The 19,345-nt window shown below is 37.1% G+C and overlaps 1 protein-coding gene across 1 annotated transcript; it reads right to left on the reverse strand.

Annotated features, from left to right (window-relative positions):
- Positions 1–8,805: 8,805 nt before the first annotated feature.
- On the reverse strand, positions 8,806–10,188 carry LOC122049223 (trans-resveratrol di-O-methyltransferase-like). The gene is made up of 2 exons (XM_042610639.1): positions 9,307–10,188; positions 8,806–9,222 (listed from the first exon to the last, which is right to left on the reverse strand). The coding sequence occupies exons 1-2, from the start codon at positions 10,108–10,110 to the stop codon at positions 8,905–8,907; spliced, it is 1,122 nt and encodes a 373-aa protein (XP_042466573.1). The 5' UTR covers positions 10,111–10,188; the 3' UTR covers positions 8,806–8,904.
- Between the last annotated feature and the right edge of the window lie 9,157 nt (positions 10,189–19,345).

Genomic DNA, 19,345 nt, shown 5'->3' on the forward strand with positions numbered 1-19,345 from the left:
GGAAGACGAAGGGCTCGGCGTCGTGCAGAGGAGAGGAGGAGACAGCGTTGGTGTCGGGGAGAAGAGTCGAGCGCAGGTGAGGTTAGGGCACGGGAGAGAAAAGAAAAAGAAAAAGAAAACAAAAGAAAAGAAAAGAAGAGAAATAAAGAAATTAAACATTTCCTCATTTAAATAGGATAGGTTAAGCAAACTTTCCCCTGACCCAATAATTTATCCCCTTAACATATGTCATACGAGCTCCGATTAAATCTCAGAAAATTTTTAAAAATTCTTAAAAATTTCGTTAAGGTTATTCCTCAAATAACCTTATTATTTTATTATTATTTGGGTGTCATATTTTACATTCTCCCCCATTAATAAAAATTTGGTTCCCAAATTTTCGTTATTTACCATCAGTAAGTACTAACAATAAATAGATAGTATAAATGCTGAATGGAAATTAACCCACATACCTCATGTAAAAAGATGGGGGGTATCAAGCTCAGATCATTTCCTCGAGCTCCCAAATAGCCTCCTCGTTAGAATGATACTGCCATCCGACTTTAACCAGCCGGATAGTCTTGTTCCACAGTTGACGCTCTTTGTAGTCCAGAATTCGTATCGGATCTCCTCGTAGGTAACGTCAGGTTGAATGGGAACTGATATATCTGACAAAATGTGTGTGGGGTTGGGCACATATCTCCTCTACATGGACACATGAAATACATCGTGAACACCTGCCAGAGCTGGTGGTAGCGCCAGACGATAAACTACCGCTCCAATCCTCTCCAAGATCTAGAAAGGCCCAATGTATCGTGGAGCTAGCTTACCTTGGAGACCAAATCTTTTCACCCCTTTCGTGAGTGAGACTCTCAGAAATACATGATCGCCAGTAGAGAACTTCAAGGGTCTCCGTCTCCGATCAGCATAACTCTTCTGACGGTTCTGTGCCTCTGACATCCTCTGTCTGATAGTGCGGACCAACTCTGCCTCCTGCTGAGCTCTCTGAGGTCCTAGGAGTTGGGCCTCCTAAACCTCCTCCTAGAGGGTGGGTGTCCGACAAGGCCTACCATACAACTTCAAACGGTGCTATCTGGATAGCCGAATGATAGCTGTTATTGTAGGCGAACTCTCTTAATGGTAGGTGGTCCTCCCAGCTACTTCCAAAATCCATAACGCAAGACCTCAACAAGTCCTCTAATGTCTGGATGGTCCGCTCTGACTGTCCATCTGTCTACGGATGGAATGCTGTGCTGAATCAGAGCTATGTGCCCAAGGCCTGCTGCAGATTCTGTTAGAACTGGGACATGAACCGTGGGTCTCTATCCAATATAATACTCAAAGGAACACCATACAATATGCTGATATCCCAACAATACAGCTCTGCCAATCAATTTAGAGAATCATTTTTCCGGATCGCTAAGAAGTGTGTAGATTTAGTTAATTGGTCAATGATCACCCAAATCACATCATGACCTCGTCATGTCCTAGGAAATCTCACAACAAAATCCATAGTGATGTGCTCTCATTTACACTATGGAATTGGAATCCTTTGAAGTAATCTAGCAGGTCTCTGGTGCTCAGCCTTCACCTGCTAACAGACTAAACATCTAGCTACAAACTCTGCGATGTCTTTCTTCATGCCGTTCCACCAATAGGAATGGCTCAAATCTCAATACATGCGAGTTCCTCCTAGGTGGATCACAAATCGAGAGCGATGTGCCTCTTGAAGTAGTTCCTCCAAGACTAGGTGAGATTGAGGTACGCATAACCTGCCTCAGAAATAAATAATGCCCTCCTCATCTCGGGTGAACTCGGTCTTCTACACAGAAGCTATCTAGCTGCCAATGGACTATAAGCGTTGACTACCAGCCTGGGCCTCTTGGATCCTCGTCTTGATTGACGACTGAGCAACCATGGTAACCAGAATACCTTGCTCTGTTTGTCCCTGCTCCTGAAGGCCCAACTTGGAGAAACCCTGAATCAAGTCCGTGACTAAAGCTCGGTGGAAAGCTAAAGTCCCTTTCGACTTCCGGCTAAGTGCATCGGCAACCACATTAGCTTTCCCTGGGTGGTAGCTAATGGTACAATCATAATCTTTCAGGAACTCCATCCATCTCCTATGTCGGAGATTGAGTTCCTTCTGAGTGAAAAGATATTTGATGTTGGATCGAGACGCGCTAGAGGGGGGAGGTGAATAGCGCTCGCGACTATTTCGTTTGATTATCGGAATCATAAAAACTCATTCAGAAATAACGCAGCGGAAAGTAAATAAAAAGGGCACGAAGGATTTACTTCGTTCGGAGCTTGTTATGACTCCTACTCGAAGGCCCGCGATCCTTGATCGCTTCCGGTGGGCAACAACTATAAGTTCGTTAAAAGAACAATAAGAGATTTACAATTGTAAGCACCAAAACAAATTATACCGACAATAACAGAATCAAAACTGATGTTCCAGGTCGTCGGTATGTTGTAACAGCACCTCGAAATGATCTTGTTAGCAGCACGTTGAAGAAAGGAATCCTGGAAGTTGTTCTTAAGGCTGGACATCGAGTGCTGCTTTTATAGTAAGCTCAAGGCACCTTGAAAGCCTCCTAAGGCGCCTCCACAGCTCCGAGTCCACTGTGTAGATGAGTGCTGACCATTCTGCGCTTATCTCATCTGAAGGCGCCTTAATCCACCCGAAGGCGCCTCCATCCACTGGTCCAAGGTGCCTTAAACCTCTTCTAAGGCGCCTGGGACTGTGCTGCGCTGGTCTCTTCTGGCTCGCACCCGAGGCGCCTCCAAGCTCCATGGAGGCGCCTCGGCACTGTTCATCCGAGGTTATTTGTGCACTTTGGTCCCTACAAGATATGTTAATCCAAAAATACCTTGCAGCACAAAGTTAGCACAAAATAGTAATATAAATGGAATGATATGACAGTCTCCGGACTGTCCGTGTCTGACTTCGGATTTCCTTCCGGAAACCCTAGGTCGACCCGACTCCTACTGTTCCCTCTACGGGGAACGCGTCCTCACCTACTCCACTCAGGAGATTTACCTGCTGCCAGTGTGATCCTCCAGATCGACTGGACTTTTGCTCAGCACTCGAAGCTTCCGGACTTTCTGCTGGACATCTGCTTCCCGGCTAGTCCAGTCTTTCACCTGGTTCGCGACACCAGGACTTTCACCTAGGGTTACCACTTCCTAGGACTTTTGCCTGAAGCCTTCGACCTGCCAAGACTTTCCGCATAGGGTTACCACCCCCTATGACCTAGGGTTACCACCCCTTAGGGTTTTTACCTTGCCTAACCACAGTTAGGTTTTTTCTCTGAAACGCTTAACAGATTTGTTAGATCACTAAACACCTTAACTTTGAATCCTTTGCCATTATCAAAACACGAGTTCGATCGTCGGATGCTTCCCGCACCAACAATCTCCCCTTTTTTGATTATGACAACTCAAATTCAAAGTTAAGTAAACAGATATCAAATAAAGAATAGATGCAAATGAAAACATTTAAAGCAAGCATAGCATCAATGAATATTTTGCTAAAGTAAACTCCATGAATTTAAAGCATAGCATCAAGTTTAGGCTCCCCCTTAACTGTTACTCCCCCTTTAATATTTTGTTATTCATTATTTTAAATTTGAATTTGCTACTCTCATTTTTGAATTTGAATTTGATAATTATTTGAGTATTTGAATTTGCTACTCTCTCCCTTTACCATATATCAAAAAATAATGAAAATAGTCATTCGATTTTTAAAGAGGGATAACAAGACTTTGATAACACTTAACATTTTATAATTTTCTTTTCTTACCTTTTAGCTAAGTGAAATAAAGATCTAAAAGTTAATAAGGGTTGATTTTAAAGGATGATATTAGCCCTTTGGAAACTTAGTTAAAATTATAAAACCACTAGAAGGTGGAACCTTTTGATAGTCTTTAACTAAGTTGAAAAGCTAGTAAAACTATACGTAGAGAAGTACTTGTTTAGATTTTGAAAATTTATTAGAAAAATAATTGGAGTCAAATGATTTTTGAGAAAATATTTTTGAAGTCGCTTTTTACTTAGTAGAAATTTTTGAAAATAATGAATTAAATTTTGTAAAACTATGTTTTATTTAGAAAAATAAGAATTTACAAAGTTAGATTTCAAATACAAAGCTAAAGGCTACGGATACAATTAAGGAGACTTATCTTAGTTTGGTTGTAATTATTTTTCACATTTTATATAATAATTTTTCAAATGCACAATTCTCTTTTAAAATTTCGTGTCAATAATTAAGTGACATTGAACTTGTCGGGAAAAATTAAAAATGACTTTTAAAACGTGTTATATATATATATTGTGGGATGAAATAGGTAAATGTCGAATACTTTGTCCCTATTGCATTAAATAGAGATAGAGACCGTAAAGATAATTTGATAATTATTATTGACTATCTTAGTAGATAACTGAAATGTACATAACTGGTCTCAGGATTATAAGATATTTAGATTATTATTTAGACATATGTGATTCAATCCTTAAATATGATATATTTATAGTATTTTTTTTAAAATGAAGTATGTAATTAAAGAATAGTGCACTTCTTAATTTATACTGATAATCAGTAAAAAAATTTCGTAGCACCAGACAGATTATTCAGGATTAATAATTGAAGCTAACTAAATTTATTGATTTTTTTTAAGTAGATAACTGAAATTCTTAACAGAATAGTAGGGTATTATGTGTTCTTTCATCTATTATCTATTAAGGTGGGTACATCAAGAAATATTTATTGTTAAAAAAAAGAAGCTTCTAATAGCCTTGCTCTACCATTTTCAAAAGCAAAACTATCATGCACATGCGCTACATGTGGAAAGTTGGATTGTACTTCTTTATCACGATCTACTTGTACAATTTAATTTTTTAAAGTTCTAAATTTATAGATAAATATATATTTTTAATCTATAACATTTTTGGGTTGGAATTTAGAATTATCATGGTCTACTATCGTATAAATTTTAAATTCTCACTATTTAATCAACACATAAATAAATCATTATGATTTTAACATATAGTAATCATCGATAATTTATCTTCTTCATATTGATCTAGGAACGAATTAACAGGAGCGTTGAGATGAGTAAATCACCATTTTTACCATATTATAATTTCAACATAAATAAATATTATAAATTATCAATAGGTATACATATCAGTGATATAAATTAACTAATTAAAAATTTATTTAAGATTGTGATTAGTTCTGCTCATGATATTATTAGGCCTTCTCTAAATTCTACTCTTTTATGTAATTGTAAATTTATAGAAATTTAAATAGTTTAGATCTATCAGTAAATTTTGATCAAAACTTACTGATTAATTTAGAGAGTTTCAATTGCACTCATTCTAAGTTTTATGAGTTTTTAAAGTACCAAGGAGTCCAAATGTATTCTTCTTTATTATTTTTGGCCTTCCTTAGTAGTGTCAAAGAGAAAAAAATTTTCAGTTAGAACGCTTGGCCCTGGTCTCTTTGATACTAGGCTCAAACTTTTTAGCTTAAAGTTAACATAATACTAGAGCACCTGTGGGGAGGACACCTTTAGAAGCCTTGCGACCTTAAAAATTTACAGGGCTTGAAATATGTGCAATCTGAACTCTCTAATGGCTCAAACTTTTTAGCTTAAAGTTAATATAATACTGGAGCACCTATGGGGAGGACACCTTTAGACGCCTTGCGACCTTAAAAATATACAGGGCTTAAAATATGTGCAATCTAAACTCTCTAAGTCTATCAGTGGATTTTGACTGAAAACTATTACAGACCTAGGCTATTTAAATTTCTACAAACTTACACTCATCTAGTATAATTAAGAGGAAGATAGATTTGATGTTAAATATTGGTTATGATAAAGGAACACTATGGGCTTGGTGTGGTAGACTAGGACCACGTTGGGCCTGATCTTCCCACACCAGGTGGAGACCAGACCCCTAGTGGGCCTGGTGTGGGGATACTGTTATATTTAAAAGGTGTTGTAAGGTAATCACCTTATAGTATGCACTATTTATTGAATAAATAAATATTTATTATTTGAGTGCACGTTTAATATGTGTTTGATTGGATCTTAAACTCACTTACTAAATGTCCGGAATACGATTCATACATGAGAGAACTTGTGATTGGATCACAACTAGTGATCATCTCTATATGTGTAATTATGAATGTATTAAAATATTTCCTAGTCGATGAATTAATAAGTTAGGATGTCATCGATTCTGTCGATTCTGTGAGATTAGTATATGTTATACTTCTTGATTTATTCAAATAGCTATTTCTCACTGACTGGAGACATTGAGATATTGAGAGTTAAATGCGAATGCTAGTTATGGTAACTAGTTCATTGTGTTAGGACCTTGGAGGCCTGCTAGAGGGGGGGGGGGGGAGTGAATAACCCCTGCATAAATTAAACAAAACAAATACCTTTCTCGGACTTATAACTTAGAATAAAGCACTTGCATAGACAAAATAAGAAATAAACTGAAAAGACAGAGACAGAGAATTTTACTTAGTTACAACCGGGGAGGTTGTTAATCCAAGGAATAAAGTCACGTTAATTTCTCCTTCAGACGGAGAAGCCTATTTACAATAATGAAGCACAGAAAGACGAAGATAAAACAGACAAAGAAGTGTGTATAAGTGTTGCTTGAATAATTCTTGTTTTATTAGCTTCTCGGAGCATGGTTGTTTAATAGCCCTGCTCGGGGTGCTTGGAAGGGTTCCAGGCGCCTTGAGGGAGATAAAATTTTATCCTCTTCACAACGGATCGTGGTCAAACATAATCCAGATAAAATCTAATTTCGAGTGTCTAGAAGGGTTCTGGGCGTCCAGAGTCCAAGCGCCCGGACTGAGTTTGGACGCCCTGACCAAGAAAGTCAACCAAGTTGACTTTTTCCAATTTGGGCCTTCCGCTCCGATTTCACTCGCCTTGGTCCGAGTCTTCCATTCCGGTTCCTCTTGTTTGGGTGATCTTGGCCATCCAGAATAGGGTTCACTTGAAACCAACTTTCGGTCTTCTCGAGCAAGCTTCCGCTCCTGGTTTCTCGTCCCTCGGAAATGCTTTAAGCCTCCTTCTCGCCCACCTGCGTACTCTTCCGCAGCACCTCGTCCCTCAGACGCATCGATCCTGTCGGCTCTTTTCCGTGCCTTCCTTCTCGCTAGCTGCGTCTTTTGCTCGACATCCTGTGCTCCACTTATACACAGGGTTAAACGCAACAAGACCTAACCTAACTTGTTTGATCACATCAAAATAACCATGGGGTACCAACAATCTATCCCTTTTTGATGTGAGTAACCCAAGCTAAGTTAGTGTAAACTAACATAAAGTAAAAGAAATAAATTTGTAATTTAAAGTGTAAAAATTTAAACTACCTCCCCTCTAGACTTAATCTTCCATTCTTCCCCTTTGATCACATAAAAAATGGGGTATCAAAAGAAATCTACGGGTAAATTTTTCAAAAAATAGGAAAGTTTTTAATTAAAAAAAAAAATCTGATTTTAAATATTTTGAAAAACTTATCAAGTTTTTGAAAATTTCGAAAATAATTTTGATAGCACTTAAAAAAATTACAATAATTTTAGAAAAAAAAATTCTAAGTAAAAAATATTTTTGATATCACCAAAAAAATTGTAACGTCAATAATTTCCTAAGTTTAAACAAATTTGCAAAAACTAATTTTATAGTAATAATTTTGGTAAAGTAAAGCTGATACTTCCAAAAAAAAAACTTTAAATCTAAAAAATTTCTAAGTTAAAAAGACCGAAAAAATGTTTGAGTAATTATTTAAAGTATTATTTAATTACAATTAAATGCTTTATCAGTTAGTTAATTAAATATTTTATTTTATTAATTAGCTTTCATGCTATGACGAGGTACTAGACCTTCTTGGTTATTAGAGCAACAACAACTTTCTAGACAAAGTCTCTTAAGGAAATTCAAACATTTAATTTTCTTGCTGAAAACCCTAAGTCTAATTAAAGTTCAATTTAGACAAGACTTTGAAACCCAACATAGGTTCCAACCAACTGGGTTAATTAAAAATCTCTTAGGAATATATTTATGAGAAATTTTCTTAATTTGTCCCTTGTGGTAATTAAAATACCAGTTCAAATTATTATATTTCCTAATATTTTGATTTTTAACATTTAGGCATGCATGATTTTTAAAGTCTTCTACTTGTATTTTCAATTCATCATTTTCTAATTTTAATTTTTCAAAATCTTCTAATAGGTAAGATTTGGCTAGAATTAACTTTAATTATTTATTTTCTTTTTTTTTTAATTTGCAATAGTCTTTAGATAATAATTTAACAAAATAAATAACTTATCGGGAGAAAGAGATCGTACCAGACTTATCTTGTCGATCTCGTTATCCGTAGCTCCCCTTGAACTACTGCTCTCTTCCGATGTCGCCTCTCCCTTCATCGATCCTCTCGATGCTCATTTCGGAGTCATATTGTTATTCATTTTATTTATTAATGTGTGATGAGTAAAGGAAGGCGCACATGGTGGCAAAAGGCGAATACGCTCGCCTCCAGTGCCCCCGTCCCAGGGCCAATACGGAGAAGATAAATCATGGGCGGCTATTAGCCTTTGGAATAGTGACTAGCACATAAGGTTGACATTTACCTCGGTTTTATCGAGATTCGAATTCCAGACCTCATGATGACAACATCTCATATGCTAGCCATTAGACCCATCCGATGGGACGTAAAGGAAGGTGCACATGCAAATAGGTACATAGGTTATTAGGATATATAGCATCAACCTGAACAGATTGAAAGAAATTAAAAAAGTGAATTATGATGGTTGATGCATTAGCAGATAAGGTGAAATAGCTTCTTCAGCTCCTAGCTACTATACAATCTCATCACACTTATTGTAATCTTAATAAAGAGTCAATAGAATAGCTGGATGAGAGAACGCAAGCCCGAGATTGGTGAGATGGTGTAGTCTGAGAAACCAGCAGCTATAAAAATACTTTTCCATTCTGCTTCGCTCCTCTCCTTCCCTGGCGCAGGCACCATCATGTGCACATCCAACAGAAGCTGCGTCTCTGTCGTTTCATCATGAATACGTCCATCCTCCTCATTTTCCAATTTCATCACCATTTCAATAATTATCACCTTCCCTCCTTCCTCCTTTGGAGGAATCGCCTTCTTGCAATTTCGCAGTATCCTCACGCAGTCTTCGTCGTTCCAGTCATGCAATATCCACTGCATTAATTATATAGCAGCAGATGATTGATGATTCATTATAAGAAACTTAAGTGGAAGAAGAAAATTAATGATATTGCATGCCTTGAGAATCACTGCGTCTGCAGGGGGGACAAACTCGAACATGTTGCCAGCGATGGCGGCCACAGTTGGGTTTCCCTGCAGCGAACTCACAACGTGCGGGAGATCGAACACGGCGCACTTGATCTGCGGGAAGGCTTCGGCGATGGCGGTGGCCATCGCGCCAATCCCTCCTCCAACGTCCACCAGCGATCGCAGGCCCCGGAAGACTCCTTCGCCGTACTGTTTGAGGATCAATTTCGCCATAAAGCTGGCATCGGCGGCCATGCCCAGGTTGAAATTAACGTTGAACTCGGGGTTGTTTCCGGTCAACTCGAACACTGACTTCCCGTGGAAGAGGTCGAAGGCGGTGGGTGGTTCGGCGGCGGAGGTGAACCACCTGCTCAAGCAGTGCCCGGGGTTGACAATTACCGGGTCGAGAATGGTGAGCACGAACGGGGACATGTTGTCTGCTTTGCTGGTCACGAGAAAGGAGGCAGAGATGGGGGTGAGGGCGTAGGCCTCTTCTTCCTCATCGCCGGCAGTGGAGCTCGCGAAGAGCCCGGAGTGGACGAGCAAGCGCATGAGGCGGCGGAATGAGTCGGTTCTTGAAGGGAGAATGGAGAGCTTGGTAAGCAGAACGGAGAGAGGAAGAGGCTGGCCATGTCGATGGATTACGTCGGCGATGCCGAGCTCGACGGCACACTTGAGGGCCATGGAGTTGACGTAGCTGAAGGTGATGTTCCAAAGATGGCCGTGGCCTCGCGTTAGCTCAGCCATGGTCACTTCTTGATCGCCATGAATTCCACTTTTATTCATGGATTCCATTTCTCATCAACTATGGATCTGCAAGTTAATGGTTCCTTGCAATCAGTCTTCGTGATGTATAAATAATGATACTCAAACGCCCATGGCATGATGCCATTAGAAAACAATTGCAAATTAGCAGGCAAGTGTTTATATAATGAAGCAAGTTGCACGGAGGAAATATAATGAAGCAAGTTGCAGTATACATAGTAAATACCTATCGAAAAAATCAAATATGCATGTCAACGGAAGGAATCAGAAATAAAAAAAGGCATGAACGAGGAGCTGAACAATATGCAGGCTTTTTGTTCTTTCTTTTCAGTTTTTGGTCGTTAGATTTTTCCAGAATATAATCTCGACTGTTGGTAGTGAACAAACAAAAAGGCACCGCCAACGGCCTGCACCCGATCCAAGTAAAATTAAGATCAAGTTGGTAGTGGATATTATTTTTTTCTAAAATATACTTTGTATGAAGTAAAAGTAATTATAAGAATTAAATAGAAAATTTTGATAGATTTATTTACATATTCTAATTATTTGAGATTGTCAATTCTATTTTAAATATTATTGTGTATCATATGTCATTAATCAAATTTAATAGACTTAATTTTTGCAGTGATTTTTTAAGTATAAATAAGTTTCATAACGTGCTGTGATTCGAGAAGGATTTCATTTGTCATAGGTTTATTTTTTTCACAAGCAGAGTTCTATTTCATTTGTCATAGGTTTATGTTTTTTCACAGGCATAATTCTCTTTTAAAATTTGACATTTTAATGAATCGCTTATTTGATTTTTATTAATACTCAAATCATTCATATATTTATCAAATCATCCAATTTTTTTTAAAAAAATTGATTATATTATAATTTTTAAAATCGGTGTTTCCTTTCTCTGAAAAGTTGTTTTTTTAAGACTTCACAACGGATTAATTAACAAAGACGATTTGCACGCAGGAAATATAATAAAGCAAGTTGCAGTATATATATCGTACATACCTAACGAGTTCTCTTTTAAAGTTCTATTTCATTTGTCATAGGTTTATGTTTTTTCACAGGCAGAGTTCTTTTTTAAAGTTTGACATTTTAATGAATCGCTTAGTTGATTTTTATTAATACTCAAATCAGTCGTATAATATTTATCAAATCATCCATTTTTTTTAAAAAAAATGATTATATTGTAATTTTTAAAAGTAATATTTCCTCTCTCTGAAAAAGTTGTTTTTTCAAGACTTCACAACGGATTAACTATAAGATGAAATTACGATTTAAATCGAATGTAACCGGTCTAAGGTCATGAGTGAATTTAGATAAAAACTCATTGATCTTACTTATGCATATTAAAATCAACTCAAATCAAAATCGGTAATTTATCAAAAGGCGTACTAGGTTTAATGTATTTATCAAAAAGCACACCACAGTTTTGTATTTATCAAAAGGTGGAATTTACCAAAATCAATTCTCAGATTACCCCTCTGGCTAACCGACAACCGCCTTTTTCAAACACATTTTTCCAAGCATCCAAGCCGAAATTAGAATTGAAAAATAATTTGTGGTTCGGATGCACGTATTCTCACCGTCTCTCTCCCTCCATCCCTCTGTGTGGTGTTATAAACTTGAAAGAAAAAAAGAAATATGAACCTTGCGCTTGCCATTACTGCTCGTGGTGGTTGGCGGGATTGCAATAGACCAATTAGGTTTATGGCATAATTGCGTAAGAGTTGCTAGAGGAGACCAAGGACAAATTAAGTTAAAGACATCAGCCGAGAAGGACAAACTTCTTGCAAGAGGAAAATTAGTAGAAGCACACATTTAAAGATTTAGACATGTATGTATTGATTTTTTTTACTGTAAATTAGGGTAGTGAAGGTAAATAAAAATTACACTATTGGTGGGAAGGGTGGCAGTAAAAAGTGTTTTTATGGTTAATTTTGGTTGTGTGGGGAATAATATTCAACAACACCTGAATTATGATGTAATAGAAGACTTAATCGATTTAAGTCATGTTAGTTTTTGACGTTGATAGTTAAGTTTGGCTAAAAATTATTTATTTATGGTTTAGGGTTTAGTCAGTGGTGATCCTAGTTTACAAGAAGTATCTGCTTCAAAAGGGGCCTGATATCTATGATATGGGCCTGATATCATAGATATCAGGCCCACCTTGGGCCTGATATCGATAACGTGTTATGTGGTTAAAACTTTGCTTTTACATCAGACCCTTCCTAGTTTGAGCAAAATTACAATTTAACTACAGAAATAGATTATATAGTTGCAAATTTACTAAAATAGTTTGTAATTTATTTATCAGGGATGATCATATAACTAACGAAATTCTATCTGAGATATGGAATACTCTTGATGCAAATTCTAGCATTGGACATGCAGATAATGTAGGAGAAGTATCCAGAACAAATATTCCATCATCTTCACAGTATAGTTGTGTACATAACACAAATATAAATACAAGCAGTAATTTCACATTTGATCTAAATGAAGAAGCTAGTATTCAAGAAGATGAGGTTCTAAACCCGTGTGCAACACTTGTTGATTACTATGAGCCTACTTGGAGTGAGGAGGAAGGGTATTATAACCGAAATGGAGAGGAAATGCAATGCAATACAGATGTACAAGAATTCTTTGCTGATGATATGCAGATTGAACAATATGAAATATCTTAAGAGCAGTACAGTGACTTAGAGGAGGAGTTCTCAATAGCTGATGATCCATATATTCTAAATTCTCGATTGCTCCAAAGGCCAATTGAAGAGGCAACAGATCAGCATGAATTTTTTGTAGGCAGATATTTTCGTCTCGACAAGAGTTCAAGAATGAACTTGTGAAGCATGCCATGGTTAAACAGATGAGATATAACCCAGTTGACACTCGGAAAAATAAAGTAAAAGTTGTCTGCTTCAATCAACCGTGTAAGTGGAGAGTAGTTGCCAGGGGGGATGCCGAGTTCATTGTTAAGAAATATATAAATGAACACCAATGTGACACCATTAGGGAAAGTGCTGATCATTAAGCATGCTCTTCATCCTTTGTAGCTTCTTTTGTTGAAGAGCAATTTCTTGCTAATGAACAATACAAGCCAAGTATGATTATAGCAGATATAAAAGCCAGGTTCGGAGTGACCATATCCTACAGAAAATCTTACATAGCTCGAGAGAAAGCGATGAAGAAAGTTGTTGGAGATTATGATCAAGCATATAGAGATCTTCCACTATATCTGCGTGAGTGAAGAGTCAGGGATCTTGAAACCTATGTGGCACTACACAGGAATGAGGATAATCAGTTCCAACGCTGTTTTGGGGGTTTTGGAGCTTGTAGAAGAGTATTCAGGTCTTATCTTCGTAAATTAATTGGAATTGATGCCACACACCTAAGAGGCAAATATCCGGGTATGTTGTTGATGGCTACATCAATAGATGCTAATGACAATGTCCTCCCAGTAGCCTTTGGAATCGCTGAAGTTGAATGTGGGTATGTATGGGAGTGGTTTCTGGATCATACAAAGAGATTCTTTAATGTTGATCCAGAGTCAATGAGTATAGTATCAGATAGACGTCGTGACATTATAGCAGCAGTTAGGAAAGTCTACCCAACTGCCCATCATGCTTTTTGTTGCCACCACATGTCTTGCAATATGGTAACAGACACTGGCAGTAGGTCAGGTTTAGGGTTGTTTTGGGCAGCTGCTCGAGCAAACACAACACTACAATATGATCTCATAATGCAGTCCATGCTTGAAAAACATCCAGATGCTCATAAGTGGCTTCAGAACATTGACCCTAAAAGATGGGCTAATGCACACTTTAGTGGCAGAAGGTACACAATGCTAACTACCAATTGTGTAGAGAGTTTAAATGCTTTGATCAAGGAGACGCGTGAACTTTCGATAAACAGGTTAATTGATAATACCAGAAGAAAGGTAGCTCAATGGTTCTTTAACCGTAAGGACGAAGCGTCGAAATGGTATGTTGCGTTGACACCTCATGCTACCAAAGAAATGCAATCAAGGAGGGAGAAAGCTAGACGATATAAAGTCCACCCCTACTTTCAATCCGAAATAGAAGTAGAGACATGAGGTGCTTCATACATTGTTGATTTGGAGAGAAAATATTGTAACTGTGGGGAGTTTCTGTTGGTGTGGTTAGCACTAACGATTTAACCCAGGTTTTGATGAATGACAAATCAGGTTAAGTTAGTTTGTCGTTGTCTAACACTTTGATCAAGTGTGCAGGAGAAGTCCAGACAGGTCGACGGGCTGACCGGATGTCTGGCACGAAGCCCAGCTAGGTCGACGGGTTGACCGGATAGTTGGCACGAAGTCCAAGCGGGTCGACGGGATGACCGGACGCTTAGGCACGAAGTCCAGCTAGGTCGACGGGCTGATCGGATAGCTGACACGAAGTCTAGACGGGTCGACGGGCTGACCGGACGTCTGGCAGGTAAGTGAGGTAAGTCACTGGAGGGGAGTGACTGCAAGGACGCGTTCCCGGGAAGGGAACATTAGGCGTTGATCCGACTTAGATCCATTTCGGATATCTAAGTCGAGATCGTGACTAGATTCCGGTTTCGGAAAGACGGAATCTAAGTCATACTCTTTTCTATTACATTGTTGAACTTTAACTGTGCTAACAATCTATTTTACAAGATTTATATTTGCCTCGGACTAACTCTATTTTGCAGGAGAAGGAGTTCCTGGAAATAGGAGGTCCGGGCGCCCGGAGGTCCAAGCGCCCGGAGGTAAGTTTTATCCAAACTTGCGCGTCGCCACGTGGAGCTTGCTGGTTGGACCTGCCACGTCCCACCAGGGCGCCCGGAAGGGATCCGGGGCGCCCCGAGCCTCATATAAAAGAAGGGTCAGAGGGGAGCTTCAGAATAACAACGAAAAATAAAGTCTTCTACTGCTTGCTCTACTGCTCTGCGCTCCAGCGACGCTCCGACAATACACTTCTTTCCTTTTCTTTAATTCTTGTCGGTATTTTCTTTATTTTTGCTAAGCATTCCTGTACTTTAAATTGTAATCATCTTTCGAACTGCTAGTGATTGCCCAACGAAAGTACTCACGGAGTACGAGCCTTCGAGTAGGAGTCGACATAGGCTCCGAACGAAGTAAAAAACACCGTGTTCAGTTTGTCTAAGTTTTTTTTTATTATTCCACTGCGCTTAACTCTTATTAACGCTGTTTTTTGAATCGATATTCACCCCCCCTTTATCGACATTTCACGATCCAACAAGTGGTATCTGAGCAGGTACCACTCTGATTTGGTGCAACCACCAATCAGACAGGGGGTGAAAATATTTTTGTTTTTTGCTTAATTCAAATCTGATATTGTTATTAATTTAGGAATTTTTTTCTCTTCGTTGCAATTAAATCTATATTAGTGCAACACTAATTTAGATATTCCTATTATTTTTTTCCGCACTGCTAATCCAAGACCAAGTCTTGGGATATTCTTTTTCGTTGTTTACTTGTGTACAGAATGTCTCAACTAGAAGACTTTAGCACAGTGCGTCCTCCCCTATTCAACGGGGATGACTTCTCGTACTGGAAGAAAAGAATGGAGGTGTACCTAAAGACAGACTACGATCAATGGTTCAGCGTCATAAAGGCCTACCGAGCTCCAACCGACAACTCCAGAAATCCACTAGACACGGAACAGTGGACTCCGGACATGAGGAAAAAGGCGTTGACAGAAAACAAAGCAATCAATACGCTACACTGCGACCTAACACGAGAAGAGCTGAACCGGGTGGTCGGACCGCATCAGAATGCTAAAGAATTGTGGGACAAATTGATCGAGCTGCACGAAGGAACGAGCGATGCAAAGGTAACAAAAAGAGATTTATTTTTAAATAAAATATTTAATATAAAAATGCAGGAAGGGGAAACGGTAAGTCAACTGCACATAAGAATCAAGGACATCCTCAACGGACTCCACGCGATAGGCCATCAGATGGAAAACAGAGATTTAATAAGGTACACACTAAATGCCTTTCCTCGTAATAGCTTGTGGGCATCAATCGTAGATGCCTACAAAATTTCGAAAAATCTATCTAAGTTAAAATTAGATGAGCTTTTCTGTGAGTTAGAATTACATGAACAAACTAATGCTGGAGCCGAGAAAGGTATTGCTTTATTTGCAGGACCATCCAAAGAAAAGAAGAGCAAGTCTGAATCTGAAGAGGATTCCGGTCAAGATTCAGAAGACGAAGAATACCTGGTGAACTTGGTAAGAAAAATGTTCACCAGGAGAAAAAAGAACTTCAGAAAAAAGGACCTTCAAAAGATCAGTACTCCCACGGAACAAAAGAATGTGACTTGCTACGGATGCAACAAAAAGGGGCACTACAAGAGCGAATGTCCAAGACTGAAGTTCGACAAACCGAAGCCAACCAAAAAGAAGGCCCTCAAAGCAACGTGGGATGACTCCTCGGACGAATCGGAGGTAGAAGAGCAGAAACACCAGAGCCACCTCGCGTTGATGGCCTGCGAAGCTGAAACGGATGACGAATCAGGAGATGAATCGGAAGACGGGTCCGAACCCGAATCAAGCCACGAGTCCGTACTCGTTTCCGAAGGCCCGGATGAGGTATATTTTAATTTAAACAAAAAATTCTTTAAAATTATTTCTTGCTTAAATAGTAAGTTGATTAAAATAGAAAATGAAAACAAATCACTCCTTGAGGAAAATCAAGACTTCAAGGAACAAGTAAAAAATTCAAATCCAACTCAAGATCTAATACTTGAAGAGAATTCATCATTAAAATCATAAATTAATAACTTAAAAGAAATACTAGAAAAATTCACTACAAGATCAAAAAATCTAGACTTAATCCTGAACAATCAAAAGGCATGTTATAATAAAACCGGACTTGGATACAAGTCGAACTCAAATAAAACCTTTAAGTCATTAATAACCCAATACAAATCAACTAATCAAGCTTGGGTTCCAAAAGTGTGTTTGACCACGCAAGTAGGAATTAATCAATATTACATACCTAAAGAAAAAATATATTTTATAAACTCGAACAAACCAAATCAAAAACCAAAATACAAATCAAAGAAATCAAGATTTAAACATATTAAAACTCAACAAAATATAAATTATCACCAAGTTAATTTTAACTATAAAAGAAATCGACACAAACCTAAAACGAAAATTTAAATTAAAAGTCAATAATTCAGGGGGAGGCTCCAGAATAGCTGGCACATCCAAAACTAACTTACCCGACAGGGTAACTTAAATAAACTAACCCGGCAGGGTAATTAGGAAGACCAAGTTTAACTTGAATCAATGGTACTGGTGAAGTTTTTGGATGATAGTACGTTAGGGAAACTTGGGCATCGCATGTCTAGAAAGATATGGTTTCGATCTGGTGCATTTGGCCAAGTGGAACTGACCGAACCTACCCTTAAATGGATCCTAACTAGTTAGACCAAGATTTAGTACTAAGCTCCGTGGATAGGACTATTCGGAAAACCTCGAAAGGTTGGTTACTTCTAATGACGTCCATGTGACTCACCAAGCTTAGAAGTTTATCCGAAGAATGCCTATTTGTAGAGACCAAAGCTAAACCTGAATCTAACACAAGTTAAACCAAACTCCATAATCCAACCCATCTCACAAAATTATAGGATTCCCTGATTGAAAACTTAAATCGGGTGAGATGACTAAGGATCAAAATTATATTTCGAATTTCAAATTTCAAATTTCAAATTAAATTAAAATTAAATTTTGAATTTCAAATTAAATTTCGAATTTCAAATTTAAATTAAATTTCGAATTTATTTTAAAATCAAATTAACTTTAAAAACTATTTTAAATTATTTTAAAAAAAACTTTAAAAATTATTTTAAAATTAAATTAACTTTAAAAACTATTTTAAAAATTAAACTTTTTTAATTATTTTACTTTAAAATTAAATTAACTTTAAAAATTATTTTAAATCAAATTAACTTTAAAAACTATTTTAAATTATTTTAAAAAACTTTAAAAATTATTTTAAAATTAAATTAACTTTAAAAACTATTTTAAAAATTAAACTTTTTAAATTGTTTTACTTTAAATTAACTTTAAAAATTATTTTAAATTAAACTAACTTTAAAAACTATTTTAAATTATTTTAAACTTTTAAAAAAAATTATTGTAAATTAACTTTAAAATAAAAGACTAACCTTAATTCCTACTCATTGTAGGAAACCAAGTGGATTTTGGACAGTGGTTGCTCCAAACACATGACTGGAGATCACACCAAGTTCACTCAACTCACTTACAAAAGCTTAGGAACAGTTGCCTTTGGAAACAACGACAAACTCAAGGTAATCGGAATAGGTAATATTGAATTAAAAATAGATTTCATAATTACAAATGTTCTACTTGTCGAGAATTTTAAATACAATCTCCTGAGTATAAGTCAATTGTGTGATACTAGGTATAAGGTTAAATTTCTATCCACAGAGTGTTTAATCAAACATCTAGATAATCCTACTATAAGTCTAAAAGGTTTTAGAAAAGACAACATCTATGCTATCAACTTAACCACCTCTTTAATTAAGTGTTATTTAACACAAAAAGAAGAAACTTGGTTATGGCATAGGAGAATGTCTCACACCAACTTTAGAAATATAAGTAAATTAAATGGACTAGTGAGAGGCTTACCGAAATTACCTAACCTAGATTCAACCATATGTAATGCTTGTCAACAAGGTAAACAAACAAAATCCACTCACAAACCAACCAATCAGCCACAAACCAACTCGATATTAGAACTTCTACATTTAGATCTTTTTGACTCCCATGGAGTCAAATCCATAAATGGAAACTTATACTGCTTATTAATAATAGATGACTATTCTAGGTTTACTTGGGTTAAATTCTTAAAACAAAAAGACGAAACTTTTGAAATCTTTACAAACTTTTGCAAACAAATTGAAAAAAAAAATATTAAAATTAAAAGAATTAGGAGTGACAACGGGGGAGAATTTAAAAATCATAATTTTAACAAGTTCTATCTTGAGAATGGCTACCATCACGAATTTTCGTGCCCTAAAACCCCCCAACAAAATGGAATTGTAGAAAGAAAAAATAGAACTTTATTAGAAGCCTCTAGAACTATGTTAAATGAATATAACTTACCTAAATATTTTTGGGCAGAAGCTGTTAGTACAGTCTGCTATGTGCAAAACAAAACAACATTAAATAAAAGACATAATAAAACTTTCTTTGAAATATTTTATAACAAACAACCC

Source organism: Zingiber officinale, chromosome 2B (assembly GCF_018446385.1).
Source record: "Zingiber officinale cultivar Zhangliang chromosome 2B, Zo_v1.1, whole genome shotgun sequence".
In the NCBI taxonomy this organism is placed as follows: domain Eukaryota; kingdom Viridiplantae; phylum Streptophyta; class Magnoliopsida; order Zingiberales; family Zingiberaceae; genus Zingiber; species Zingiber officinale.